The sequence below is a fragment of the Puntigrus tetrazona genome, chromosome 5, assembly GCF_018831695.1.
Source record: "Puntigrus tetrazona isolate hp1 chromosome 5, ASM1883169v1, whole genome shotgun sequence".
In the NCBI taxonomy this organism is placed as follows: domain Eukaryota; kingdom Metazoa; phylum Chordata; class Actinopteri; order Cypriniformes; family Cyprinidae; genus Puntigrus; species Puntigrus tetrazona.
Genome location: NC_056703.1, coordinates 13,986,978 through 14,010,269, shown reverse-complemented (window position 1 = coordinate 14,010,269; position 23,292 = coordinate 13,986,978). Strand labels below are relative to the sequence as shown.

At 37.0% G+C, this 23,292-nt stretch overlaps 3 protein-coding genes across 8 annotated transcripts; all 3 read left to right on the top strand.

The window, feature by feature from the left end:
- The first annotated feature begins 733 nt into the window (after positions 1-733).
- tmprss13b (transmembrane serine protease 13b) lies at positions 734-8,336 on the top strand. 6 transcript variants are annotated; one of them, XR_006251003.1, is made up of 15 exons: positions 734-889; positions 2,947-3,097; positions 3,270-3,383; positions 3,496-3,621; positions 3,721-3,847; positions 4,045-4,140; positions 5,412-5,455; positions 5,547-5,706; positions 5,875-6,044; positions 6,248-6,346; positions 6,445-6,587; positions 6,738-6,890; positions 7,041-7,091; positions 7,710-7,750; positions 8,173-8,336. XR_006251003.1 is itself a non-coding variant. In XM_043239552.1 (14 exons), exons 1-13 carry the CDS (start codon positions 875-877, stop codon positions 7,053-7,055), a joined length of 1,413 nt encoding a protein of 470 aa, XP_043095487.1. In that variant the 5' UTR covers positions 734-874; the 3' UTR covers positions 7,056-7,091; positions 8,173-8,336. The 6 variants fall into 6 exon arrangements, 4 of the variants coding, with proteins under 4 accessions (XP_043095487.1, XP_043095486.1, XP_043095484.1 ...); XM_043239552.1 differs by lacking the exon at positions 7,710-7,750; XM_043239551.1 differs by having other exon boundaries at positions 7,710-8,336.
- On the top strand, positions 8,195-9,711 carry fxyd2 (FXYD domain containing ion transport regulator 2). The gene is made up of 6 exons (XM_043239554.1): positions 8,195-8,336; positions 8,627-8,662; positions 8,919-8,993; positions 9,128-9,164; positions 9,256-9,303; positions 9,577-9,711. Exons 1-5 carry the CDS (start codon positions 8,327-8,329, stop codon positions 9,278-9,280), a joined length of 183 nt encoding a protein of 60 aa, XP_043095489.1. The 5' UTR covers positions 8,195-8,326; the 3' UTR covers positions 9,281-9,303; positions 9,577-9,711.
- A 302-nt stretch (positions 9,712-10,013) lies between these two features.
- arhgap35b (Rho GTPase activating protein 35b) lies at positions 10,014-22,781 on the top strand. The gene is given in 8 exon segments (XM_043239548.1): positions 10,014-10,720; positions 13,872-17,830; positions 17,974-18,115; positions 18,573-18,650; positions 18,886-19,017; positions 19,184-19,289; positions 19,383-19,645; positions 19,648-22,781. Coding segments are annotated over 7 exon segments (4,551 nt in total). The 5' UTR covers positions 10,014-10,720; positions 13,872-14,101; the 3' UTR covers positions 19,749-22,781.
- Positions 22,782-23,292: the final 511 nt, after the last annotated feature.

Sequence of the window (23,292 nt, the reverse complement as noted above, 5' to 3'; positions counted from 1 at the left end):
GTGGCAGGTTTTAATAAGAGTTTGGTTGAGTTCAGAACAGCATACTAGTTCTGCCACATATGAGTAATACGCTAAGTATGCGAAGGCAATTTTGAATTCAGCCTTTGATTTCATATTAGATTTAAATGTAAATTATTTTTATAATAGTAAGATCAAATAGCTTAACTAAAATGAGGAGAATTTGACGCATGATTCTTTACAATGCCCTAAATACCTTAAATAATAGGAGCAGTAGAGATTTTCTTTTCTTGAATGATAGGTGTTGGTTTTTATTGCTCATTTTTTGTTACCTGAAAGACACGCCATGCTGAATAAAAATTATGACGTACAAAATACAAAGGTTTTTAAATATGTCAGACACACACCTACACCTGATGCACATGTACCGGTTTCGTATGAACGTGATTGTGTTTTGTCTGTGACTGTGTGTGCAGGTGTGTACATAAATCCCTTCTTTCAATTAATCTGTAATTGTTGACGTTTCTGCTCCCAGTATTCATTATCTGGCCTTTAATCGTACATTGTGTGGGATATTGTGTGAAATGTAATTTGTGTGTAAACAAACTTGAGAATGACAGACTGATAGCATACTTTTTTTTTTTTTTTTACATTTTCTCAGGTTCTGTTGTAATGGAAAATTATATTCTGAATTTGTGCATCTGCATTACATGACATTTTATTGTGAAACTGTTGCCTGTTAGACCAGTTAAACAGGTAAAAGAGAGAGAGAGAGAAGAAATGAGTTACTACAGGGTGCTACTGCGCTGATGATGTAAGATTTGTACTGTGCCACTAGCAGGTGCACGACAGAAACGAAATACATATCTTAGGTACAGGTAGATTCTTCTTGATCTGTTTAAACAGATACTCATCTATGGAGCACAGACAGGTATGGATACTTTAATACTTTAATGAGAACAAAGTGTTCTCAAAACAAACATGGATATATATAGATATATATATAGAATGTGATTGGTCTGTGATCAATTCTTTTTGTGGTTAATTTCGATAGTCTTGTTTTGTGATATTGTTAATATATATAATTAGGATTGTATTAGCGTCATGTTGTGATTCCTGTAATGTTGTCTCGTAGTGATCAGCTTGTGTGTAATACTTATAGTTGTCTTGGTATTGTGTCCTAGTTACATTTGTTACCTGCAATAATTATTATCGACACCTATAGATACTAACTTTATAAATATTTTAATAGAATAATTAGTAACCACTTGGTTATTTAAAAAAATTATATTATAAAAATTAAGTATATTACATGTGCCTGAGTGAAATATATCAAACATGTTGCGACTGGATGCTGTTGGAGAGAATAAGATCTGCAACATGCCATGAGAGGGAAGGGCTGATTCTGATTCTTACAGATCAATAATATAAGAAAAACCCACTGTGATTAAAATCAAAATTCACAGTGTCATTTCTTGGACGTTGGTCCTTGAAAATGATTACAAATATGATTTTTGTAAAATCTAAATATGGAGAACATTTAAATCATCTGGATTTTTTCAGACATACAATAAATGCCAGTAAATTAAAAGTCTAGTATACAATAGTATATTGCAAGAGATACTGCAAGACAGTATGGTTAGTGAAACCCTAGTGAAAAATAAATATACTAAAATGTATTTAAAATATATAATGCTAATACTGCAAATATATTTACATATGTGCTTAGTAAAAAAAACATTATATTTGCACTATAGTGCTATTGAACTATTGCACGTGTAGCCTACTCTAGGTACACTTGAAATATCAGCCATTTAAAGACCAATATTGTTCAAAGATCATACAGTCCTCATTAGTAGTGTCATTAAACACGTTTTAGGCTTAATTTTCTAAAATATGTATTGTGCACAAGTAGCACTCCAAATAAAATTAACTTTTTATAATTTTTTAAATAAGTCAAGCAACATGTCATATGAATACATTTGAAGTACACTTAGAATCAACACTTAGAACAAATGTATACAAACACACACACACACACACACACACACACACACACACACATATATATATATATATATATATATATATATATATATATATAAAATACATTTATTTCATTCTGTAGTGTAGATTAAACATCACATTTATTTTTTTAAGGAAGGGAATCTGGTATTTGCTGCCAAAATAAATATAGTCCCACGCTACTTTTGGGTGTAGTGTATTAGAAAACCAGTTAATGATTAATGTTAGTTATATAAAAATATTAAGTGAAGTATACCATAAATCACTTTATTATGTAAAACAGTATAACAAATTCAAGACAAACAGTGCGTCTATGTGTAAAAAATACATTCAAGTGTCTAAGAGACCTTACTAAGATGTCTGATTTGCTCTGTTAGCTCCATGCTAAATTTTATTTTTTAAATATATAAAGCAACAGATAAGCTACACTTAAAATAAGCAACGCTTATTTAAATATATAGAAAAAGAGGTTCATGGATCACACATTTCATCAGGCTGGACTGAAAAAGTACCAGGAATTTTCTTCCATTTTCCTCCTTGCTCACCAGTGTGTTATAGACTGATGTGTCCCACATGGTAACCCCCGTCCAGATTCGAAAGTACCAAAAAGTACATCAGGATTAACATTTTTGAACAAGCTTGTTTGTTTTGTTTATTTGAGAATATATTAATTGCGCCCTCTGGTGGCGAGAAGGTGTTTATATCTAGCGAGAAATGGATATGAAAGAATATACTGAAACTGCATGACAATATAAAGTGGAAATATATGAACTATGTGACAAATAGGCTAATTACACAAGGGTTTTTTTTTTAAGTTGAAATCCCACTGCATTGTTCAGGGCCTTTAACATGAGACATCATAAATGTATGTTAATTTTAACTCTGATTTATAATACCGTTTATTGTTTATTGTTGTACTCAAAGAGTGTTTTATAAATATCTTGCATTTTTATATGAATACAGACCGAGTCTCCTCCCTCATATGACTATGTGATGAATCACAATACGCCTCCACCTTCATATCCGAGTCTTGAGACACTTTCAGCCACCCAAGTCCAGCCGTACTACATACCACAGCCAGTACACCAAACACCTGCTCCTTGTGCACAGACAAGTAATATTTAATAGCACACACAACCTACCAATAAACACACAGGTCTTAAAACGTGGTGATTAAAATAAATTGAGAGATCACAATTAAAATCTTTGCATTTGTATTAAATAATTATTTATTAACAATTATTTATGTACTTGTGCCAATAGCTATTGTTGTATCCTTTCTTCAGTCCCAGCACAGACCGTTAGAGCTTCCTCACAAAGGAACAAAAGGTATTGCTTTGGTGGGTCGAGTGTTACTGCTGTTATAGTTGTGCTGGTTGTAATTGCTGTCTGGATTGGAGGTGAGCGTATATTTTATATGTAATAACATTGATATTGTATATGATGTTATTCAATTTGAATGCGTAATTTGGTGCAGCACCCACAAAGAGTAACTTTCACACTCCCGCACAGTGCGCTATGGGCCGTCGCTATGGGCTCTCACAGAAAAAGAAACGCCACCAGACACGTGCCCCCCTTCATCAGTCGACTGTGATGGAAAGAAAGACTGTTCTCAAGGCAGCGATGAATGTCGCTGTGGTCAGTGTCAATCACATATTAATAATGACATCTCTTTTTAGTTGGAAATCGTATACTGATTTGGCACTGATGTTATACTATATACTGATGTTTTTACAGTGCGGTTTGGCGCAGCAAATGAATTGCAGGTCATGACCTCTAAGACCAAAAGCTTCCTCCCAGTCTGTGCACAGGGCTGGAATAAAGACATAGCAGACCAAACGTGCCAACAGCTTGGCTTTAGACAGTAAGCATTATATGCCCGCAAACACACTATTCTTGTGATCTGAAACACAGAAGCGCATATTAAACACGATTTTTAAAATACTTTTTTGACACTTATTCATTTATTTTTTATAGTCATTTAGAGAATACCTGGTTTTGGAGGTTTTTTGACAAACAAAAAGCAATGTTCATTTGTATTTTCGCTTGTGTGCTTTACAGGAGTTATGAAGTTGGTTTCCTGAACACCAGTTCATTCACATTTCAGAGTTTGAACAGTCAATTTACAAGCACCATCCAGGCGAGTGTTAATACAAGGTAAAAACCACAAATGTGTATAACTTGCTGTTGAAATTGTTGCTGTTACAATTGACTGGTGCGTTAGCGATTATTGTTTCCTTGACACGTTTGCATAGGCGACGATTACGTCATCACGTAATGTGCCATATGTCGGAAAAGCTCCCAATCACAGCTCTCAAAGAGACGTCGGCCATCCTAGTCCTATGAGTATCGATTTATGCCTTTCCAAACACTAGGACACTGACGTGTCTCCAACGCGCTACACGCTTGCTACATATACAGATGGATAAAGTTGGATTGTAAAAAATATATATATATATATATATATATATATATATATATATATATATATATATATATATATATATATATATATACAATAATAATTATGAATTATTCCACCCATGTGTTAAAATTTAAGATTTTCTGTGTAAAATGAGACCACTTCTATCCATTTAGCCCAAACTGTAGAAATGGTAAGGTTTGGAATTTCTGTATGCCTGATCTCTCTAACATAGGAACATAGAGACTCCTAGAGCACACCTTGACTCCTACAATAAAATATATTAATAACTTTTTTAAAATAAATGATATAAAGAAAAATATTTTTTTGTCCTGTTTACTGCCTTTAAGTGGAATCAAATGAAACCTTGTGAAGGAGATGGACCAAATCGATCTCAAATCTTTCCATAAAAATGTTTATGTTTATAATATAAAATTATATATATATATATATATATATATATATATATATATATATATATATATATATATATATATATATATATATATTCCACTCGTATCTCTGTAAAATTAGACAATTTTTATACATTTTTACATTCAAGTATGCAAAAATCTGTAAAAAAAAAAAAATGCAGCAGAGCTCAAGAGGTTAAATGCTGAATACATAACTTTGTTGCCTTACAAAATGCTAAACGAAGGTCTAAACCTAAACATAACTATTATTTGGGCATATGAAATAGCCATCAAATCAGCAAAACATTGTTACAAATTGTCACTAAATTGTGTTGTAATATACATATTGTCAGTGTAAACAATAAACAATTAAATGTAATTTAGAACTGCAATAAAAGTTTGTATTTAACATTCATTTAAATATTCAGAAAACTTTAATCAGTGAAAAACTGCTGTGGACATGCCAATGAATATAAAAAAGGTATCATTATTTAGTATATAGTATATAGTAGATGCAGAAAGGTGTGAAGAAATATGAAAGTAGAAAACACTCTTGGTCTCCACCGTGTGTAACAGTGTTGTTTTAACTGTAGTACATCCTGTCCTGGTCAGCAGACTGTGTCCCTGCAGTGCAGCAGTGAGTACCCTACACTCTTGCTACAGTACATAATAATGCTATCTAAGTCTAAACACTCTCTTACTTTCTCTCCTATACTTTCTCTATGTAGAGTGTGGAAAGCCACCAGGATCGAGGATCATAGGAGGAAATGCAGCTGCCGACGGTCAGTGGCCGTGGCAGGCCAGTCTGCATTTCCAAGGGTCTCACACATGTGGAGGTTCTCTGGTAGCTCCAGACTTCATCATTACTGCTGCTCACTGCTTCCCCAAGTCAGTATACATCACATTAGACAGATCTGATGACTATAGTCTACAAGTCGGAAACAATATCATGGCCTGTAATTCTAATTAAGTTTAATGAGCACATTAGCAAACAATATGCAAAAATCATGGATGGATGAATAGATGAATGACTTCGCTTTTTTCTCACTTTCTTAGAGGAACAACCGGCTCACAGTTGCCTAGTAACTGGAAAGTGTATATTGGTTTGGTGTCCCAGCTCCAGCTTCCCAACCCATATAATGTAAAGCAAATCATTTTACATCAGAATTATGATCCAGCCTCAAACAACAATGATATAGCCTTACTAAAACTCAGTAAACCTGCCAGTAAGTTTTACACACACATGCACGGAATTATGAATACATAAGTAGGCTACTCATATCATGTATAACACATGAATCATAGCCTTAGCTATTAACCATACACAGCACTGTCTATATATATATATATATGTGTGTGTGTGTGTGTGTGTGTGTGTATCAAAGAGTGACTTCTGACCGCTGACAGGTTTTGTAAATAATGTTAAAAGGTAATATACAGCCTGTCTGCCTGCCTGCGTTTGACCAGAAGTTTCCTGCTGGAAAAAAGTGCTGGACCACAGGTTTCGGAGTTATCAGACAAGGGGATGGTATGTAATGTATATGTAGGTCAATGTATTTGGTTGAGTTTGAATGTATTGATTTATCTATTAATAACCCTGGCCTTTCTCTATGTGTGTGTCTGCAGATAGTAGTTCCACTCTTTTGATGGAGGTTGAAGTAAACCTGATAGACTCATCTGTGTGTAACTCATACAGTGTTTACGGCGGACGTATCACTGAAAAGATGCAGTGTGCAGGAGATCTTAAGGGAGGGAAAGACTCCTGTCAGGTTAGACGCCTTCTCATATTCAAAAGCGTACGAATGATGCCACCTTTTGGTACAATATTGTATTGCATTTTGAACTTTGCACCGTTTCATATGCTTTTTCTTAGTTTATTTGGTATATTTTCTTCTTTTTCTATCACCCTCTCTCTCCAGGGGGACAGTGGAGGTCCACTGGTATGTAAAGTTGATGACAAATGGTATCTCGCAGGCATAACAAGTTGGGGAAATGGCTGTGGAAAGCCCAACAATCCAGGAGTCTACACTGACGTAGGGCAACTTTTAATGTGGATATATGGCAAGATGCAGGTAAACACTTTTGCATTTTTACATACATATTTCACATGCATTTTTACAAACATACATAATATTGTTTATCATGAGTTATCATATTTCCTTTACAAACAATCTTACGATTTCTATCCATGTTTCTTTCTGGCTCCATTTCCTTAATTACAGCAAGAGCGACCATGACCTTCTACAACAATGAAGAACAAATCTTTACATTCTGTAAACAATTATAAATTTATGTACTGAAATAAGTTATCTTATTTTTTGTAAAGTGACACAGCAGACAGTGACATGCATGTTTGGAGAATATATATATAAATATGTATGTATGTAAAATTTTTAAATCATTATTTAAATACATTTACATTTAGTCATTTAGCAGACGCTTTTATCCAAAGCGACGTACAAATGAGGTAAGGAAGATGCAAAAAAAAAAAAGTCTTTGTGACTATTGTAAATGAATTATAAATAAATGTTTTATGTTCTTTCAACAACAAAAAACACACATTACTGTATTTTAATACATTTACTCCTTTTAAAGGGACATTTTTGTATATATACATTTATATATTTACATTTTTGCAGTATATATATATATATATATTTTTACTAAATTTTTAATTCATTATTTAAATAAGGATGGTGCAAAAACAACTTTTATTAATGTTCTTAAACATGGATTACATTACTGTACCGATCTTGAAAATGCCTGGACGTAAGCTGTCCAATTCTGTCTAAAAGAAACTGTATTAGTTATTTTTCATCCAAACCATGTCAGCTTATTCATAATCATTATCTTTAGAAAGAATATCTCAATTGGTCATTTTTTTATGACAGATTTGCTTTCCAACTTACGAATACACCCACATGAAACTAAGGTATTTAGTTATGTATTTGTTTTACACTTTTTTATTTGTCCTTTAGAATATTACAGATTAATTTTTAACCGCCCAATGAACGGGAACTAACAGATAAATAAACAGTCTTAATATAATTTATCAACATTATTACACAGTGTGTGTATATCATTTTTGTATTTTGCATCGTGAGTTATTTATCTTTGCCTTCGGAGATTAAATCTGTCTCTCATGGTCTTCTTGCTTCTCAATGAGCTTTAATGACCTTGTCAGCTTATTGCAAGGGCACATTCACCACTGCTCAATGGTTAGATATTAAGAAATGGCCCAAAGGCCTGTGTTTATGCGCATGTTTTCAGGTTTACTGGATAAGACGGGTTAGAGTGAAGGGTTTGAAGGTCATTATATGCAAAACGCACACTCTTTTTCTCTCCTCCCTTTAGCTCTCACTGATTTGTCATTCACTCCACCATAAGAGAGTTTAAGGAGTTCCTGCAAACATTCAAACTCCTCTTTGACTTACACCCTCACACACATACATCACAGTTCTGCAATTATCATCCCTGAAAGCTTTGAGATCCTGCAACACTGCTAACGATGGGAGTGGGTAAGTTTGTTTAAACTTTATATACTTTGATAATCATGTTTTTTTTTAAAAAAAACATCATGTGTCACACAAAAGAAAATCATTTAATTACTCTTATGTTGTCACTAACTTGTAAGACTTTTATTCTGTAAAACAAAATATATTTTAAAAAAAATTAAAACATTGTCTTTGTTGTTTTTTGGGTCAACTATCCATTTAACAAATTTAGACATATTACAGAAAGTAAAAATAATATTATTTATTTACGATATGTTAAAAATTAACATACCCGTTGTGTGTTGTCTTTTAAGAAAAACCCGAGTATTCAGATGCTGATTTCACCTATGGTAAGAATGTCTGATGTTTAATTATACCCTTTAAATTAAATTGACAGAACTGTGAAATGATCATAAATTCATTTGTGTATTTTGTGAGTATGAATGTTGGACATTTGACTGTGCCTTATTTTATAAAGCTCAAACTAAGCAACTAATTGTCCTTTTCTAAACTGCCAGTGAATAGAAGTTGTGTTTTTTCACTATTAGCGCGAAACACTTTTGTTGATATATTGTTTGTAAGTATCTGTGTGTGCGCTTATGACAGATTACGAGTTAATCAGAAGAGGTGGGCTGATCTTTGCAGCTGTTTTGTTCTGTTTGGGCATGGTTATCATATTCGGTGAGAATCTCTAGATTCATGGAATCCACAGCATGTCCTTTCTGCATACATTATAATAAAAATGGAAACACATGAATGCACGTACACATCGTTTTTTTCCTTCTATAATCAAATGTTATCTTCTTTTCTGGCAGGCAAAAGGCTCAACTGTGGAAAAAAGGCGTCTTCTAAGTAAGGATCATAAAATATTTATATAGTAAAAGATACAATAAAAGACACATACATTCTCCCTCTCTTACCTCTTGGTGTGACTTCTCTGTAGGCTTGAAGACAATGGTGATCTTTGACCTCTCCTTCATTAACCTTCACTGTGAGCATGCATATGCATTAACATTGTAACACTTTTGGCAAGCATATTCCTAGCAAGCATTACATCATGTTTTAAAAAGTAAATGTCATGACTTTCTGTCAAGAGAGCTTTTTTAAATGACTTTTAAAAGGTCATGTTCTCTCTTACTTCATTATCTCAGAAACTCTGAATGCGGGTTCACAACACATAAAAGTATATTAACAGAATGTTGATGGACAAGATTGCCAGTTATTCAATAACCAAATTCTAGTTATCTCGCTCTGCTTTCTGCAGGTAAACGGACACATCAGTAATTCACCGAGGAGGACCAAAAATGAAGATTTTTTTTTTTTTTTTTTTGCCAAATAGTTAATTTGCTTTCACATGTTCTATGTATACTCTCGCAATAAAAGAAAACTCAAAAGATAATTTCTGTGAAATATCTTACAATTTTAAAGAACATTGCAGTGTGTCAAAGAGTATTTGTCAAAAAAAAAAAAATGTCAACTACAGATTTCACAATAAGCACGGTTTTAAAGCACATGTTACACTCGGGCGAATCTTATATATTTTAAGATACTGCTACGCGGTTATTTATAGAAGTGTATATACGATCACAATCATCTGCAACAACATCAATCACTCTGTCTTTGAAAGGATGCTGCTTCGCCTTTAGGTCGGGCCTGCGTCCGCGCGCGCGCGCTAGAGCTCGGCTCCTGTAATTGGCTCAGCGCTGTGCTGTTGTCCATGCGCCACTGGGCGAGTCTCGGCTGTCTCAGTAACCCTCTTTTATCCTCAAAAAAGGAGAGCGAAAGAGGGCAGACTCGGAGTTGGGCTCGGGCGTAGGGACCGCCATTATCGGGAGGCTTGGACAACCACTTTCACCCTCACGCACAATGTATATATCTCGTAACATTTAAAAACATGCGTGGCCCAGATTGCTCGTGATTTGGCTACGAAAAACTGGTTGTTGTGTCTCAGTGTACAGGCATCGCTGCATGCCGTCTGCACACGGTGAAATCAGCATTTTATGGCCACAACAAAGGGCATTATAAGAGATCAAAACCAACGTGCTTAGGCCGGAGGAAGAAATTAAAACAAGCCCTTTTCTGCACGGAAACGACTGGCCTCCCAAGAAAGGACATTTCTTTGTTTGGATATGTTTAGCCGTCGGTGGATTTTCGCAGCCGTTTCTATGCGAACGCGAGATCAGTAAGTTGCGCCTGACAAAAATATCCCTTGGAAACTGCAAGTCTGTCAAGCCACAATCAAACAGCCCCCGCGGAATTTAATGTCCTCGGCTTTTTACGTAGTCTTTTGTTTTCCTTTCTTTCTGGTTTCCAACAACACTGACCGAGCCGGTTGTAAGCCCTCTTGCGCTGGCCTGGACGAGGGAAGAGGGATTGAGAAGGGAAAGGGAGAACGGAGAAAGGCACTGGTATGTATCTATGTATTGACCCCGGTGTTTCGTTAAAACAATTATTAACCGGCAGAGTAGACCGTGTCACCTTCGTGACAGTTTTCAGCCATTTGAGAAGCCTATAAATCGAATATGTTTAAATAAGGAGTGGAGTAGTAGCTACAGAAGGGAAATTGTATGTACAAACACAAGCGAGTGTTGTCTATTGTGCAGGCAGCGCCTTGGTTGCACTGAAAACGGATTTATCTCGCACTCTAATAATCTCAGAATGTTATAAGTTGGCAGACTATTTTCCTCACGTGATGTGCACCTTGTTAGTGGCTATGTACCGCTGCATTGTAGAATAAACCGACATAGACGAGTCGCGCTAATTTATTATAACTGCACACCCTGATTTAAATACGCGAGGAAAATGTCACAGACAGTTGAGTGTGTAATTTCTGTTGCAGCAGCATACAGACAGCTGAGCCGCTCATAGGAAGGTAGTTCTGAACCATGACATCCGCATTACGTAGCTTTCTTGCTTAGGCTATGCTGGGCCTAGGCTTTGGGAGTGAAATCCTTTTCTTTTTTTGAGGATTCAGAACTTCACTTGTGTAATTTGCCTGATGAGTGTGCCATAGGATGTTTTTATTTTGCCATGCGTATGCGACCACAACTGTGCTTGATGTGCATTCAAGCCATATATTTCTCTGTGTCTAACAAAACACAGAGTGCTAAGGCAAGTGCAGGGAAGTCAGAACATCAGGTTGTGTTTTGGTGCGTGTTGAAGGTAAGTCTAAACAGCTGGTAGACTCCTACCATGTAGCAATCAAACAGTATTTTCACTAGCACCCACTTGGACTGCACCTGACCTGCATGTGGGTCGCTTATTTAGAGCTCTGTAGCCAGATAGGGTCTGTATTGGTCTACAACACCAGATATTACATGAGGGTTCACCAGAAAAACATTTTCTGTATGTGGTACTGTAGCACTAAAAGTAAGCAGTAGTAATACTTCGTCCAAGAATAGTTCTATAGTCCAATTTTTGAATAAAGATTTTTTTAATGAATTCACAACAATGTAAATACAATATTATTTCATACTGGTTTTATATTATTTTTTGTCCAGTAAATTTTAAATAAATGATTACTGAATACAATGTGAATGTTATCCATTTAGTTGTCTAATTTAGAGTATGCATACAGTTAATACTGGTTTCCACAACTGCATGCAGTATGGTGAGAGTGCCCTTAGATAAGCTAAATTGGCAAAAATTGCGTGAGAACGTTTTTTTGTTTTTTCAGGATATTCTAAGCTCACGAGGTGAACTTAGAATATCCTGCCCACTCTTCTATGTATAATGAAAGTGAATGAGGACTGGGGCCATCAAAATACAGAAAAGCAAAAAAATAACGAGTAAAAACTTAAAACAACTTACATTTTTATATATCTAAGGTATTAGATGGCTTTAGAAAACATGAAATAGCCCATCACATCAGCCACTTATGGTGCTTTTATGTTTGTTTGTTTTTTTTTTTGTCCTTTCTAAAGCTTGAAAGCTCCAGTTTACATTCATTGTAATCGCATGGAAAACGGCTATCAACTACATTATTAAAAAAAAAAATTCATGGATAAAAGACGGCCATATGGGTATGGAATGACATAAGTAAGAAAATGACAAAATTGTGGATGTGCTATTGATATTATATTCACTAGTTCTTATTTGTTTGAATGTGCTTTCTATTAGATCATGCTCATAAAATACTTTAAAATTGTAGGTTAGCTGTTTGACTCTTAATAGCTAAGTGCTACAGTTAACTGGGAGGAAGTAATTACCTTTACTGTTATTTAAGATTTTCTAAGTATTTTGTATGTATTATTGTGTAATCGCACATTATGCAACCTGATCCACAACCAGAGTATCATTTTAGAAATTTGAATGATTAAACATTTAACGCCCAGAATGAAAACTATCTAGTAACACCCTGACAATGTTTTGACAAAGTTGAACCGACAAGCACCAGTGACATTCAGATAATGACACATTGTATTTAAGCTGTCATTAATATGGTGTTGGTTGTAGGAATACGGGAGTCTTGGTATTTTATTTACAGTATATGTTAACATGTACTTGAACTTTGAGATGTGAAATGACTACTTCAGACAACAGAACACTTATTTCTTACAAATCAACTAATCAGGAATTTCCTAAGTCTTTAAATAGCAGCACTAGAACTAGCTAAGGATAACAGTGGATTAATTACATGCTGGAATTATTGCTTATGTCTGCTGTGTAAGAAAAGCACCATTATTAAATATCCAACCAACATACTGTATGCAGGTAATGTGGCCATTTAAATAATAACCATTTTAAGTGTTGTTTTGGAAAATGGGCAACTTAAAAACTAAACAAAATATCCAGAAACTAGCGAGCAGTATTCAATTTCAGTGTTCAGATTCAAAGCACATCATGAAACATTTAAAATGTTAATAGATGATTGTGAAAGACTGTGAAGTGTTCTAATTGTAGTAAGCAACATTAGAAATGGATCATGAAAGTTAAGACAAGATCAGATATTGTTTTGGTTTTAGGACAGTTTGACACAATTTTAATCCACTTCAAATATTGACTACTGTAATTCATTTTTTTTGTATTCCCTGTAGTTGTGTATGATTGCTAGGCAAGCTTAGAAATTGATCTATCAGTCTTATATTACTAGAAATTTTTTTATTATAATTGTATTTCTTTAATGTTTGTTTAGAATGACATTTAAATATTAAAGAAACATTATTAGAAACATACTGAAATGCATTTATGTAAATTGCTAGGTACATTAAGGGATTTAGTATTTGACAACACTATGTGAATTGAATATTATATTAATATTTGTGGGATGCGCGATAATCATCTGCTAATATGTAATGTGCATCTTCTCAGTAAAGCTGACATTGTTCACTGATAAGCTGTGCAAAACCGCGCTGATAACGAACGTGAATTTGTGCAGCTCATCAGTGAACAACAGCTCTGTGTAGTAAATGCTGCTCAATGTGAAGTCACACACCTGATGACATTTACCACTGATTATAAAACTGGCTTTACTGACAAGATGCCTATTACATATCTGCCGATAATTACAGTGCATCCCTAATAATTGGTTTGTTCTTTCTCCCTATTTTTCTCATTTAGGTTAGCCCCATTTCTTGCTGCCTCTTCACGTCGCATCTCTGATTAATACTCTCTAATATGGACAGAACATACAAGCAGTTTTCTTGACCCGAAAAGATGATTGAAACATCAGAAATAAACCCTAAATTGTAAATCAAATACAGGACTTTCCTTCAAAATTTTATGGACACATTTTAAAGAGTCTGCCTTTGTCATCCTTTGGGGCATGGCAAGATGAACGCCTGTGTACGATGATGATGGCTAAAAAGCAAGAATCCCGAATGCCTATCTACAACCTCGTTGTTGTTGGCCTGTCGGGAACTGAGAAAGAGAAGGGGCAATGTGGAGTTGGCAAATCATGCCTTTGTAACCGCTTTGTCAGGCCCAGTGCGGATGACTTCCATCTTGATCACACTTCTGTGCTAAGTACAAGTGACTTTGGTGGCCGGGTAGTCAACAATGACCACTTCCTGTTTTGGGGAGAGGTGGGGAGAGTTTTGGAAGATGGCGCAGACTGCAGAATGCATGTGGTTGAGCAGACCGAATTCATTGATGACCAAACGTTCCAGCCTCATCGCAGCACAGCATTACAGCCCTACATCAAAAGAGCTGCCTCCACCAAACTGGCTTCTGCTGAAAAGCTCATGTACTTCTGCACTGATCAGTTGGGACTGGAGCAAGACTTCGAACAGAAGCAAATGCCCGAAGGCAAGTTGCAGGTGGATGGCTTTCTGCTTTGTGTTGATGTTAGTCGTGGCATGAATCGCAACTTTGATGATCAAATGAAATTTATCACCAACTTGTACAATCACTTAAGCAAGACAAAAAAGCCTATTGTGCTGGTTCTCACTAAGTGTGATGAGGGTGTGGAGCGATACATCAAGGACTCTCATACCTTTGCCATTACAAAAAAGAACTTGCAGGTTGTTGAAACGTCGGCACGGTCCAACGTCAATGTTGATTTGGCTTTCCTTACCTTGATACAGCTTATTGATAAGGGAAGAGGTAAGCCCAAGATCATTCCTTACTTTGAGGCACTAAAGCACCAGAGTCAACTAATTGCTTCTGCAAAGGACCGCTATGAGTGGTTGGTGAACCACATTGTGAAGAATCACAATGAAACGTGGCCCAATGTTAGCCGACGAATGCAGACTTCACCCGAATACAAGGAGTATGTATTTTTAGAAGGTACTGGTAAAGCTAAAAAGCTGTTTCAACAACACATTCACAGGCTAAAACAGGAACACATTGAAAGGCGTCGCAAAGCATACCTGACCGCTCTTCCACTCGCATTAAGTAGCTTAGTGTCCGAGTTGGATGAAATTGAGCATTTGAGCTGGTCTGGAGTCCAGAAGGTCCTCGAGTCTAAAAAAGACTTTGATCATTGGTTTGTGGTACTGGACGATGCGCCTTGGGAGGACACGCCACATCTTGACAACATGGAAGATGATCGTATCCCCTTTGATGTGCTAGACACCACGGCTGCTGAAATAATATTTGATGCACACCTTGAACATTTGCGCAATGAATGCAAGCGTGCCCAGATGCGTCATGAGTTCAAAGCGAAATTAGCATCATCACCTTTCGTTACCCCTGGCAAACCCTGGGAGGAAGCCCGAAGCTTCATCATGAACGAAGACTTTTACCAGTGGCTTGAGGAGCCAGAATATTTGGACATTTATAACCGGCACCAGAAAGCAATCATAGACAGGGCAAAGGAGGATTTTCAGGAGCTTTTACTAGAGTACTCTGAGCTCTTCTATGAACTTGAGGTAGATGCCAAACCTAGTAAAGAGAAGATGGGAGCAATTCAAGAAGTGTTGGGTGAAGAACAACGCTTCAAGGCCCTTCAGAAACTGCAAGCCGAAAGGGATGCTTTAGTGCTGAAACACATCCATTTTGTGTATCATCCTACAAAAGAAACGTGTCCAAACTGCCCACACTGTGTTGACAACAAAATTGAGCAAATACTAGCTTCGTGCTTCCCTGCACAATACCCTTCCTTTGGAAAGTCCAATATGTTTGATGGAAAGGTAGATAGAATCAATCTTGTAATACTCGGCAAAGATGGACTTGCCAGAGAATTAGCCAATGAGATTCGGGCATTGTGTACCAATGACGATCATTATATGCTTGAAGGTAGAATGTATGAGCTTATCCTTCGGCCCATTGAGGGTAATGTTAGACTTCCTGTCAATTCATTTCATACATCCACATTTACTCCCCACGGATGCCTGTGTTTGTACAATTCAAAAGAATCCTTATCATATATTGTTGAAAGTATTGAGAAGTTGCGAGAGTCCACACTTGGCAGAAGAGACAACCATATGGCTCAGCTTCCCCTGTCACTCTTACTAGTAACCAAAAGAGGCGTTGGAGGACTGGGTGACATTGGTGGTGAGACTGCTCAAGCATTAATCTCACAGGGTCAGCAGGTAGCCATAAAACTGCAGTGTAACTACCTGGAACCTGCCTCCCCAGGCACTGGCTATGGGCGAAATGTAAATGAAAAGCAGATCAATCAGGTCTTGAAGGTTCTACTTGAAACAAGGAGGACTTCAACATTTCGTAGCTGTTCCCCACCTGCACCTCCGCTGCCTCCATGTATTCGAGAATTACAGCAGGATCAGAGCCCAGAGGCTGAATTGCGTATTGTCATGTGCCTAATGTGTGGAGACTCCTATGACATTGATCAACTCTTTGCACCATTTCTTCTTCCTCAGCATTGCAAGCCAACGTCTCCTCAGACAAGTGGCACTTCAGTGCTGCTAGAACAAACAATTGGTGGTCACAAGCATACAATTGAACTGTCGCTAATGTCATACCATGCTTCTTTTGCCACTCGTAAGAGTCGGCTGGTACATGGCTACATTGCTGTATACTCGGCTAGCCGCAAGGCTTCTTTTGAAACCCTGTGTGCCTTTTTGTGTGAGGTTCAGGACATTGTCCCCGTTCAACTGCTTGCAGTGGGGGAAACGCGGACTGAGCTTCTGGACTCTGAATCTGCTCATGAAATGCTAGTCCAAGGTGAAGAACTGGCACGTGAACTTGAGGGACGGTTTTGCAGTATTGTCTGTGGCACCGGAGGAGTTGTTGGAGGACTACACAAACTAGACCTTTTGGAACAATTTTTCACAGAGGTATTAGAAAAGAGAACCATTGTTGAGGCCAGTCATATGTATGAAAATGTTGCAGAAGCCAGTAGCACAAATGAGAATGTGTACTCGCCACACTGTGGCTCCCCAAGCCCTGTAACAATGCTGTTAGATTCTGAGGAAGACATGGAAGCTTCCCCGCCTTACCATGATGGCACACTCACCTCTCACGGTGGATTCAAATTGCCTGACCTGGACTCAGGTGACACATTTTCTGTGATCTCTGACCTTAGCACCTTTGAGAACAAACTGAATAATAAAGTTCCTCCACAAGTAAGACCCAAACCTAGTGTGACATTCGACCTTAGAAAACCAAATTTTAATCCGTATGTGGATGCAGTCAGCCATCGCCGTTCCCTTACATCCAATGTGACGTGGCCTCTAGGAGGAGATTATGATCCTTCAGACTATGCTGAGCCAATGGATGCGGTCTCTAAACCCCGCCCCAGCTATGAGGATAGCATATATTCTGTGCCACATGACAGCACACAGGGTAAAATTATTACCATCCGCAATTCCAATCGGATCCATTCGAATGGAGGAGGCAACGGTTCAGACAGTGAAGGCGATGGCAGCTCATTGGAGAGATGTCGCAAGTTTTCAGCTGCACGTGTAAAGCCACGTCTCTACCGTGATCGTTCCAAACGTTTGGGCAAGTTCAGCAGTTTCCGCACTAGTTTTTCCATTGGTAGCGATGATGAGATTGGCACTCTCTCAAGGTCAAAAGATGATGATGTTTCAGGACTAAAGGCAGATATACTGAATGAAGAAGGAGAAGATCCCAAAAAGAGGAACATACTGAAAAGTCTTCGCCGACCAGGCAAAGTAAGATTCATTTATTTAGTCATTTTACATGGCTTTACAAAAGTAGTATAGTATTTATTTGTAATAACTGATTCTATTTGAGGCTTCATTAAATGTCATGTGTAATTGTTAAATAAGCTATATTTTGTCTTGCTCTTTGGCAGAAAACAAGACCAAAGCCTCGTCATTCTATCTCTAAGCCTTTGGAGAGTAACTACTTTGGAGTGCCCTTGGTCAATGTGGTTTCCTTTGAACGACCTATTCCAGTGTTCATTGACAAGTGTATTCGTTACATTGAGGCCACAGGTACATTTGCTGCTACTGTTTCAACATTATACTCAGTCCATAACAGAAACCATATAAGCTTATCATTATTGCAGCGTCCAGTTAAAATTAGATACTTAATGGGCTGTAGCTGTCATAAATCACACCACACCATAGTTTTGCGCATAGTTAACTCTTTTTCCTGACTAGGTTTCAGTTATGCTCTGACAATGAAGATATTAGAACCATAAAAAAGTTGTGGGTTTTTTTAGCATTTTTAATAGCAAGGCAATTTTATTTATACAGCACATTTCATACACAGTGGTAATTCAATGTGCTTTAGCCAGTATATTAGACCTGTATGTAGTAACAGTTTGTAGAATTATCTTTGACACTAAAGGTATTCTGACAGTGATTAGTGCTAAATGCCTTAAAATGCTTACAGTGAGTCATAGAAAGATACATTAAAGTGATCTTGTTAATCAATACTCCCTCTCAGGTCTCACAACAGAGGGTATCTACAGGGTAAGTGGGAATAAGGCGGAGATAGAGAGCATGCAGAGACAGTTCGAACAGGGTAAGTTCAGAAGAATTTGTTTTGTATGATGGTGGATTGTCTTGTGTTAATGCACATATTGTATCCATGAGTGCAGGATGTACACGTAAAATGTATTTTGAGTTTTATTTCCACACTCACAAAATCATACTGATGGATAAGATCTACTGTTCATGTTCTTCTTTGATTTCTTTCTTGCTACCCTCATTTTATCGCTCTCACTTCAGTTAATTTATTTATTTTTCATTCCTCTAAGACCACAATCTGGACCTTGTAGAGAAGGACTTCACTGTGAATACAGTTGCCGGAGCAATGAAAAGTTTTTTCTCTGAGCTGCCTGAGCCTCTGGTTCCTTACAGTTCACAGGAGGAGCTGGTGGAAGCTTTCAGTAAGATTTTGCTTAGAACTCTATAAATGCTTTTGTGAGGAATATTTTAAATGAATCTTCCTGAAGTGTTGCATGCAGAGGAAGTAAAATGGGATATTATGTCATACATAACACCATGCCTGTCTAAGCCTGTGGAATAATCAAGTTTTTAATTTTTTGTGCATAGAAATTAATGATCGAGAACAGAGGCTTCACACAATGAAGGATGTGTTAAGACGATTTCCCAGGGAGAATTTTGATGTCTTCAAATATGTAATGAGCCATCTAAACAAGTGAGATTGAGAACCACCTGCAGTTGCTACCTATTGGAGATCAGTTAAAGGGAAGGGATATTAAATCTCTGTTTCTCTTTCTCTCTTTCTCAGGGTTAGTCAGTGGAACAGAGTCAACTTAATGACCAGCGAGAATCTCTCTATCTGTTTCTGGCCAACACTGATGAGGCCAGATTTCACCTCTATGGATGCCCTGACAGCCACACGTACCTACCAGACAATCATCGAGACATTCATCCATCAGTGTGCTTTCTTCTTTTACAACCAGCCACCTGCTGAGTCACCCACTGGCCCCTTCGGACCCCCTGGACCACTGGTGCCCTCCGGACTGCCCCCATCCCCCACAGCCGCCCCTTCTTATTGCCCCCAATCCCACATTTTACCCCCCTCCTGCAGTCCCCACCACATTCTCCCCCCCAGAGCCCACACACGGCCCCTGGAGAACCACAAACACTGTGAGATGGGGGAAAATCACGTGGCCTGTTATTTAGTGAACTAGACATATACACAACACACACACACACACACACACACACACACACACTTGCAATGCATGCATACACATCTACATACATGCTCTGCACACACATCTAAAAGCCTCTAAGACATGTAGCTTGTTTAGGTCAGTGTTGTATGTTTAAAAAAAAAAATTGATTTGAGCTTGGTCCTGCTCCTGGAAATCCACCCTTCTGCAGAATTTAGTTTAAACCTGTTCTAACAAATGTCTGTAATTTTTAATGAACATCAAACCTTAACCATCTGGTTCAGGTGTGTTTGATTAGGTTTATATCTAAACGCTTTGTCATACAGAGCATCCTTATCTACAGTTACTAACACATCACACACAAAAAGACAAGCATCTGTGCGCTTATGAATTCTTTAAAAAAACTATTCTCTTTTTAAACCTTTTTAAAGAGTATCACTATGTCAGCGCTGCCCTTTGTGTAGATTATTACAAAAAGAGGATGGTGTTATTTTGTAGAGAGTGAATATAGATGATCTAATCAAGAAGGATACAAACTGTTTTGAAGGATTTTCCAGTTTTTTTTTAAATTCAGTAGAAGGTGTTTACATTTCATTTTACAACAGTACCTGCTCTTTTCTCTCCTGCTCTGTCTCTTTACATCTCAGTATGGATCTGTGGTATAAAGGACACTATAGTCCATGAAGCACTTACTCGTTTTTTCAGCCTTTCAGCTTAAAGACATTTTGGGAGAATAATAGAATTAACTTCACCTTTCTCTTTTTCTCTCTTTTTCTCTTTATTTCAAGAAGATGAATGAAATCACTTTAGCAACAGCCATATTCACCACTTTGCCTGGCTGTTGTGTTCCACTCTACCGTTATTGGTTTCTACTCATGCCTATTTTGTTATACCATGGATTTTGGAGGATGTTTTTATTGCTAAGACACCTGATAGGCTGATGTTGATGAGGATTTGCTTTGCTGAGTGTCTCCTGTGGATCTTTGCTCATAAATTCACCTAATGAGAGCATACGTGCCCTTTCTTTGAAGGCTGGGATTTAAATGGCAGCGATATCATGTGGTTTTAGGGAATGCACTTCCAGTTAGTGCTGGTGTGGGGCTCAAGATCACTGAGACTGCAGATTTACTCTGACCCTTAAACATTAGACTCTGAGTCAGCAATTCAAAACCCTCATACCTTAATTTTGGACTCAACATTTAAAAAAAGGCCTTTACTGATGCCCAGTTTGACTGTTTTATGAACTCCATTGTTTTTACTTAATAATCTAAAGCACTTTTTTGTCTTTTTATATATACCTGTATTGTGAACTGCAACACTGAATAATAATTGGTTCCCATTTTTTGCCATTGTGTTTAAAAGATCAATGGACCTTTTCAAGGTGAATGTAGAGTGCTCACAGATTAAGCATAATCCTGGACTCAAGTTTACTCTTGATGGTTCTACATTCATATTAGTATGTCTTTTGTCCTCTATTAGTATGTTTTTGGACCTCTTGTACAGTCCGAAGTTTGACTAACATGGACCTTAATTCACCTTTTTCCCCATTGTCATCTCCATGTGACTGGAATGGAATGACACGATTTGCCTCTTCTGCTTCTACTATGTTCTGTCTAAACTCTTCTGGACAGATCCATGATGTATAGTGATACAATGATTCATCAAATGTGTAGATTGTATGTATATTACCTTTTATTTCTCTTAAACAACAAAGCTTCTGATGTGAAGGAAATTATTCCTAAACGTATTTTGCTTGAAATGCCACTTCCTTTTTCTATCCAGCCAAGGTAGAAAAGCTGAAGTACCAAAGTAGTGCAATGTGGCTGATGAGGGTTCAACACCAGGTGTACATATTTTGTTGATGGGTTGGGGATGAGTGTGTCAGATTCAACTCAAATACTTGACAAATAGCCCATATGGCAAATCTTTGATGAATAGACAACACTTTCTTTCATGATCCTCTTCATTTTGTGTATCTGCTGCTTTTCTACCAGGCTGAACAAAACTGAAAGAATCCCCACTTTACTTGAAGTATAATATTTTCTTTTCATATAGAGGTTTCCAGCAAACTGCCTGAAAACTCTTGAATTAGCAACTAGTCCAGATGTTGATACAGCCATTTCTGTGTGTTATACTTGTAAGAATGCAATTTTTCTTCAAGCTAATGTGATTAGTCAAGAAAATGATGGATAACTGATGGTTATCGTGATGGTTAAAAGATTTGAGGCCCTTTAAGAGTGCCACAAAAATGTTCTGTTAAGTAGAAGTGTTTGTAGAAGTAGAACAACTTTGGAATTTTAGTTTTGATTTGATTTCAATTTTCTCCTAAAAGTCTGAGTATGAAAACTTGTTTATTCTCTGTCTGTTGTTGCATTGTGTTAAAGCCAGATAATGGAATACTGGTGAAAAAAAAAAAGAAGAATCCCTGATTAGTTGTGATGGTGCAACATTAGGAGTCATTTAAACAATCAAAATGTGTGAAAAGTGCACCTCACAACACCTGACCTGCTGAGTTCACTAATAAACTTTACCTAGAAACCGCTAAGTAAGCATTAGTCAAAATTCTGGGTTGCATGTGAAAGTTGGGAAAATTCCGGTTTGACACTTTGAAAGTATGTTTCATGGTTATTTTTTACTAAAACCTCACATGATATTTCTCACACTTTAAATACTTTTGTTGTAACGTGAATTAATCAGAATGATTGATGAAATCCTCTACAGAATCTTTTATATAATTTTAAGTTATATAAAAAATAACAATTATAATCAGAGAAAGGTCTGACCCAAATCAGTCTTACTGTCTGAATGCAAATTAGATCAGGGGTCAGTCCGTAATAATTCAACAACACTGTAAATGAATGTTCTGCTTCCCTCTTGTGGCCATAAATTAATCAGCAGGTATGTTTAATAAATATATGAGCGCATGAAAAAAATGTTTTCAAAAATCTGTAAACGGCTCAGTTACATGACTGAAAATGTAAATTAAAGAGAAAAACTTTTCATAGATATTTGATTTTTGTATCTGGGCTAGTTTGTGGGAGAATGGTCTAGACTCTTGACCACTTACACACACACACACACACACACACACACACACAAACACCCACACCCCTACCACATTGGTTCATCCTCTTCCTGGTGCCTTTAGTTTCTGTTAATTAGCAGAGCAGTTCTCTCTGCTGTGAGTAGTTGGCTTATTTCCTTTCATGTCAGAAAAAAAACAACTTTTCTGTTACGCTTTAAAAAAACGTTTGAGAGAAAAAGGTTGTAAGGTGGCATTTGAGATATGTAGCTGACAGTGTGGCTTTTTCATGTGGCTCACTTGGTATTGTTTGTACCACTCAAATGAAGGACATTTCAGAATCACTAGTGGTGGTCTGGTTGTGTGTTAGAAGTGCAAAACACACTGCCTTTTAGTTGACTGTAATCTAACATGTTGTTTCTTTCATATATGAACAAAAGAAAAAAAGTCTTGGTGCTTAGTCTCTTGCTTCTTATTTAAGCTTCTTTTTTTAATGT

What these genes read in the sequence shown, in the direction of transcription:
- tmprss13b (XM_043239549.1), top strand. An exon ending in AGTTATCAGACAAGGGGATG is followed by an intron (nt 6,347 to 6,444) that starts GTATGTAATGTA and finishes GTGTGTCTGCAG; the next exon opens with ATAGTAGTTCCACTCTTTTG. An exon ending in GAGGGAAAGACTCCTGTCAG is followed by an intron (nt 6,588 to 6,737) that starts GTTAGACGCCTT and finishes CTCTCTCTCCAG; the next exon opens with GGGGACAGTGGAGGTCCACT.
- fxyd2 (XM_043239554.1), top strand. An exon ending in AGATGCTGATTTCACCTATG is followed by an intron (nt 8,663 to 8,918) that starts GTAAGAATGTCT and finishes CGCTTATGACAG; the next exon opens with ATTACGAGTTAATCAGAAGA. An exon ending in GGAAAAAAGGCGTCTTCTAA is followed by an intron (nt 9,165 to 9,255) that starts GTAAGGATCATA and finishes ACTTCTCTGTAG; the next exon opens with GCTTGAAGACAATGGTGATC.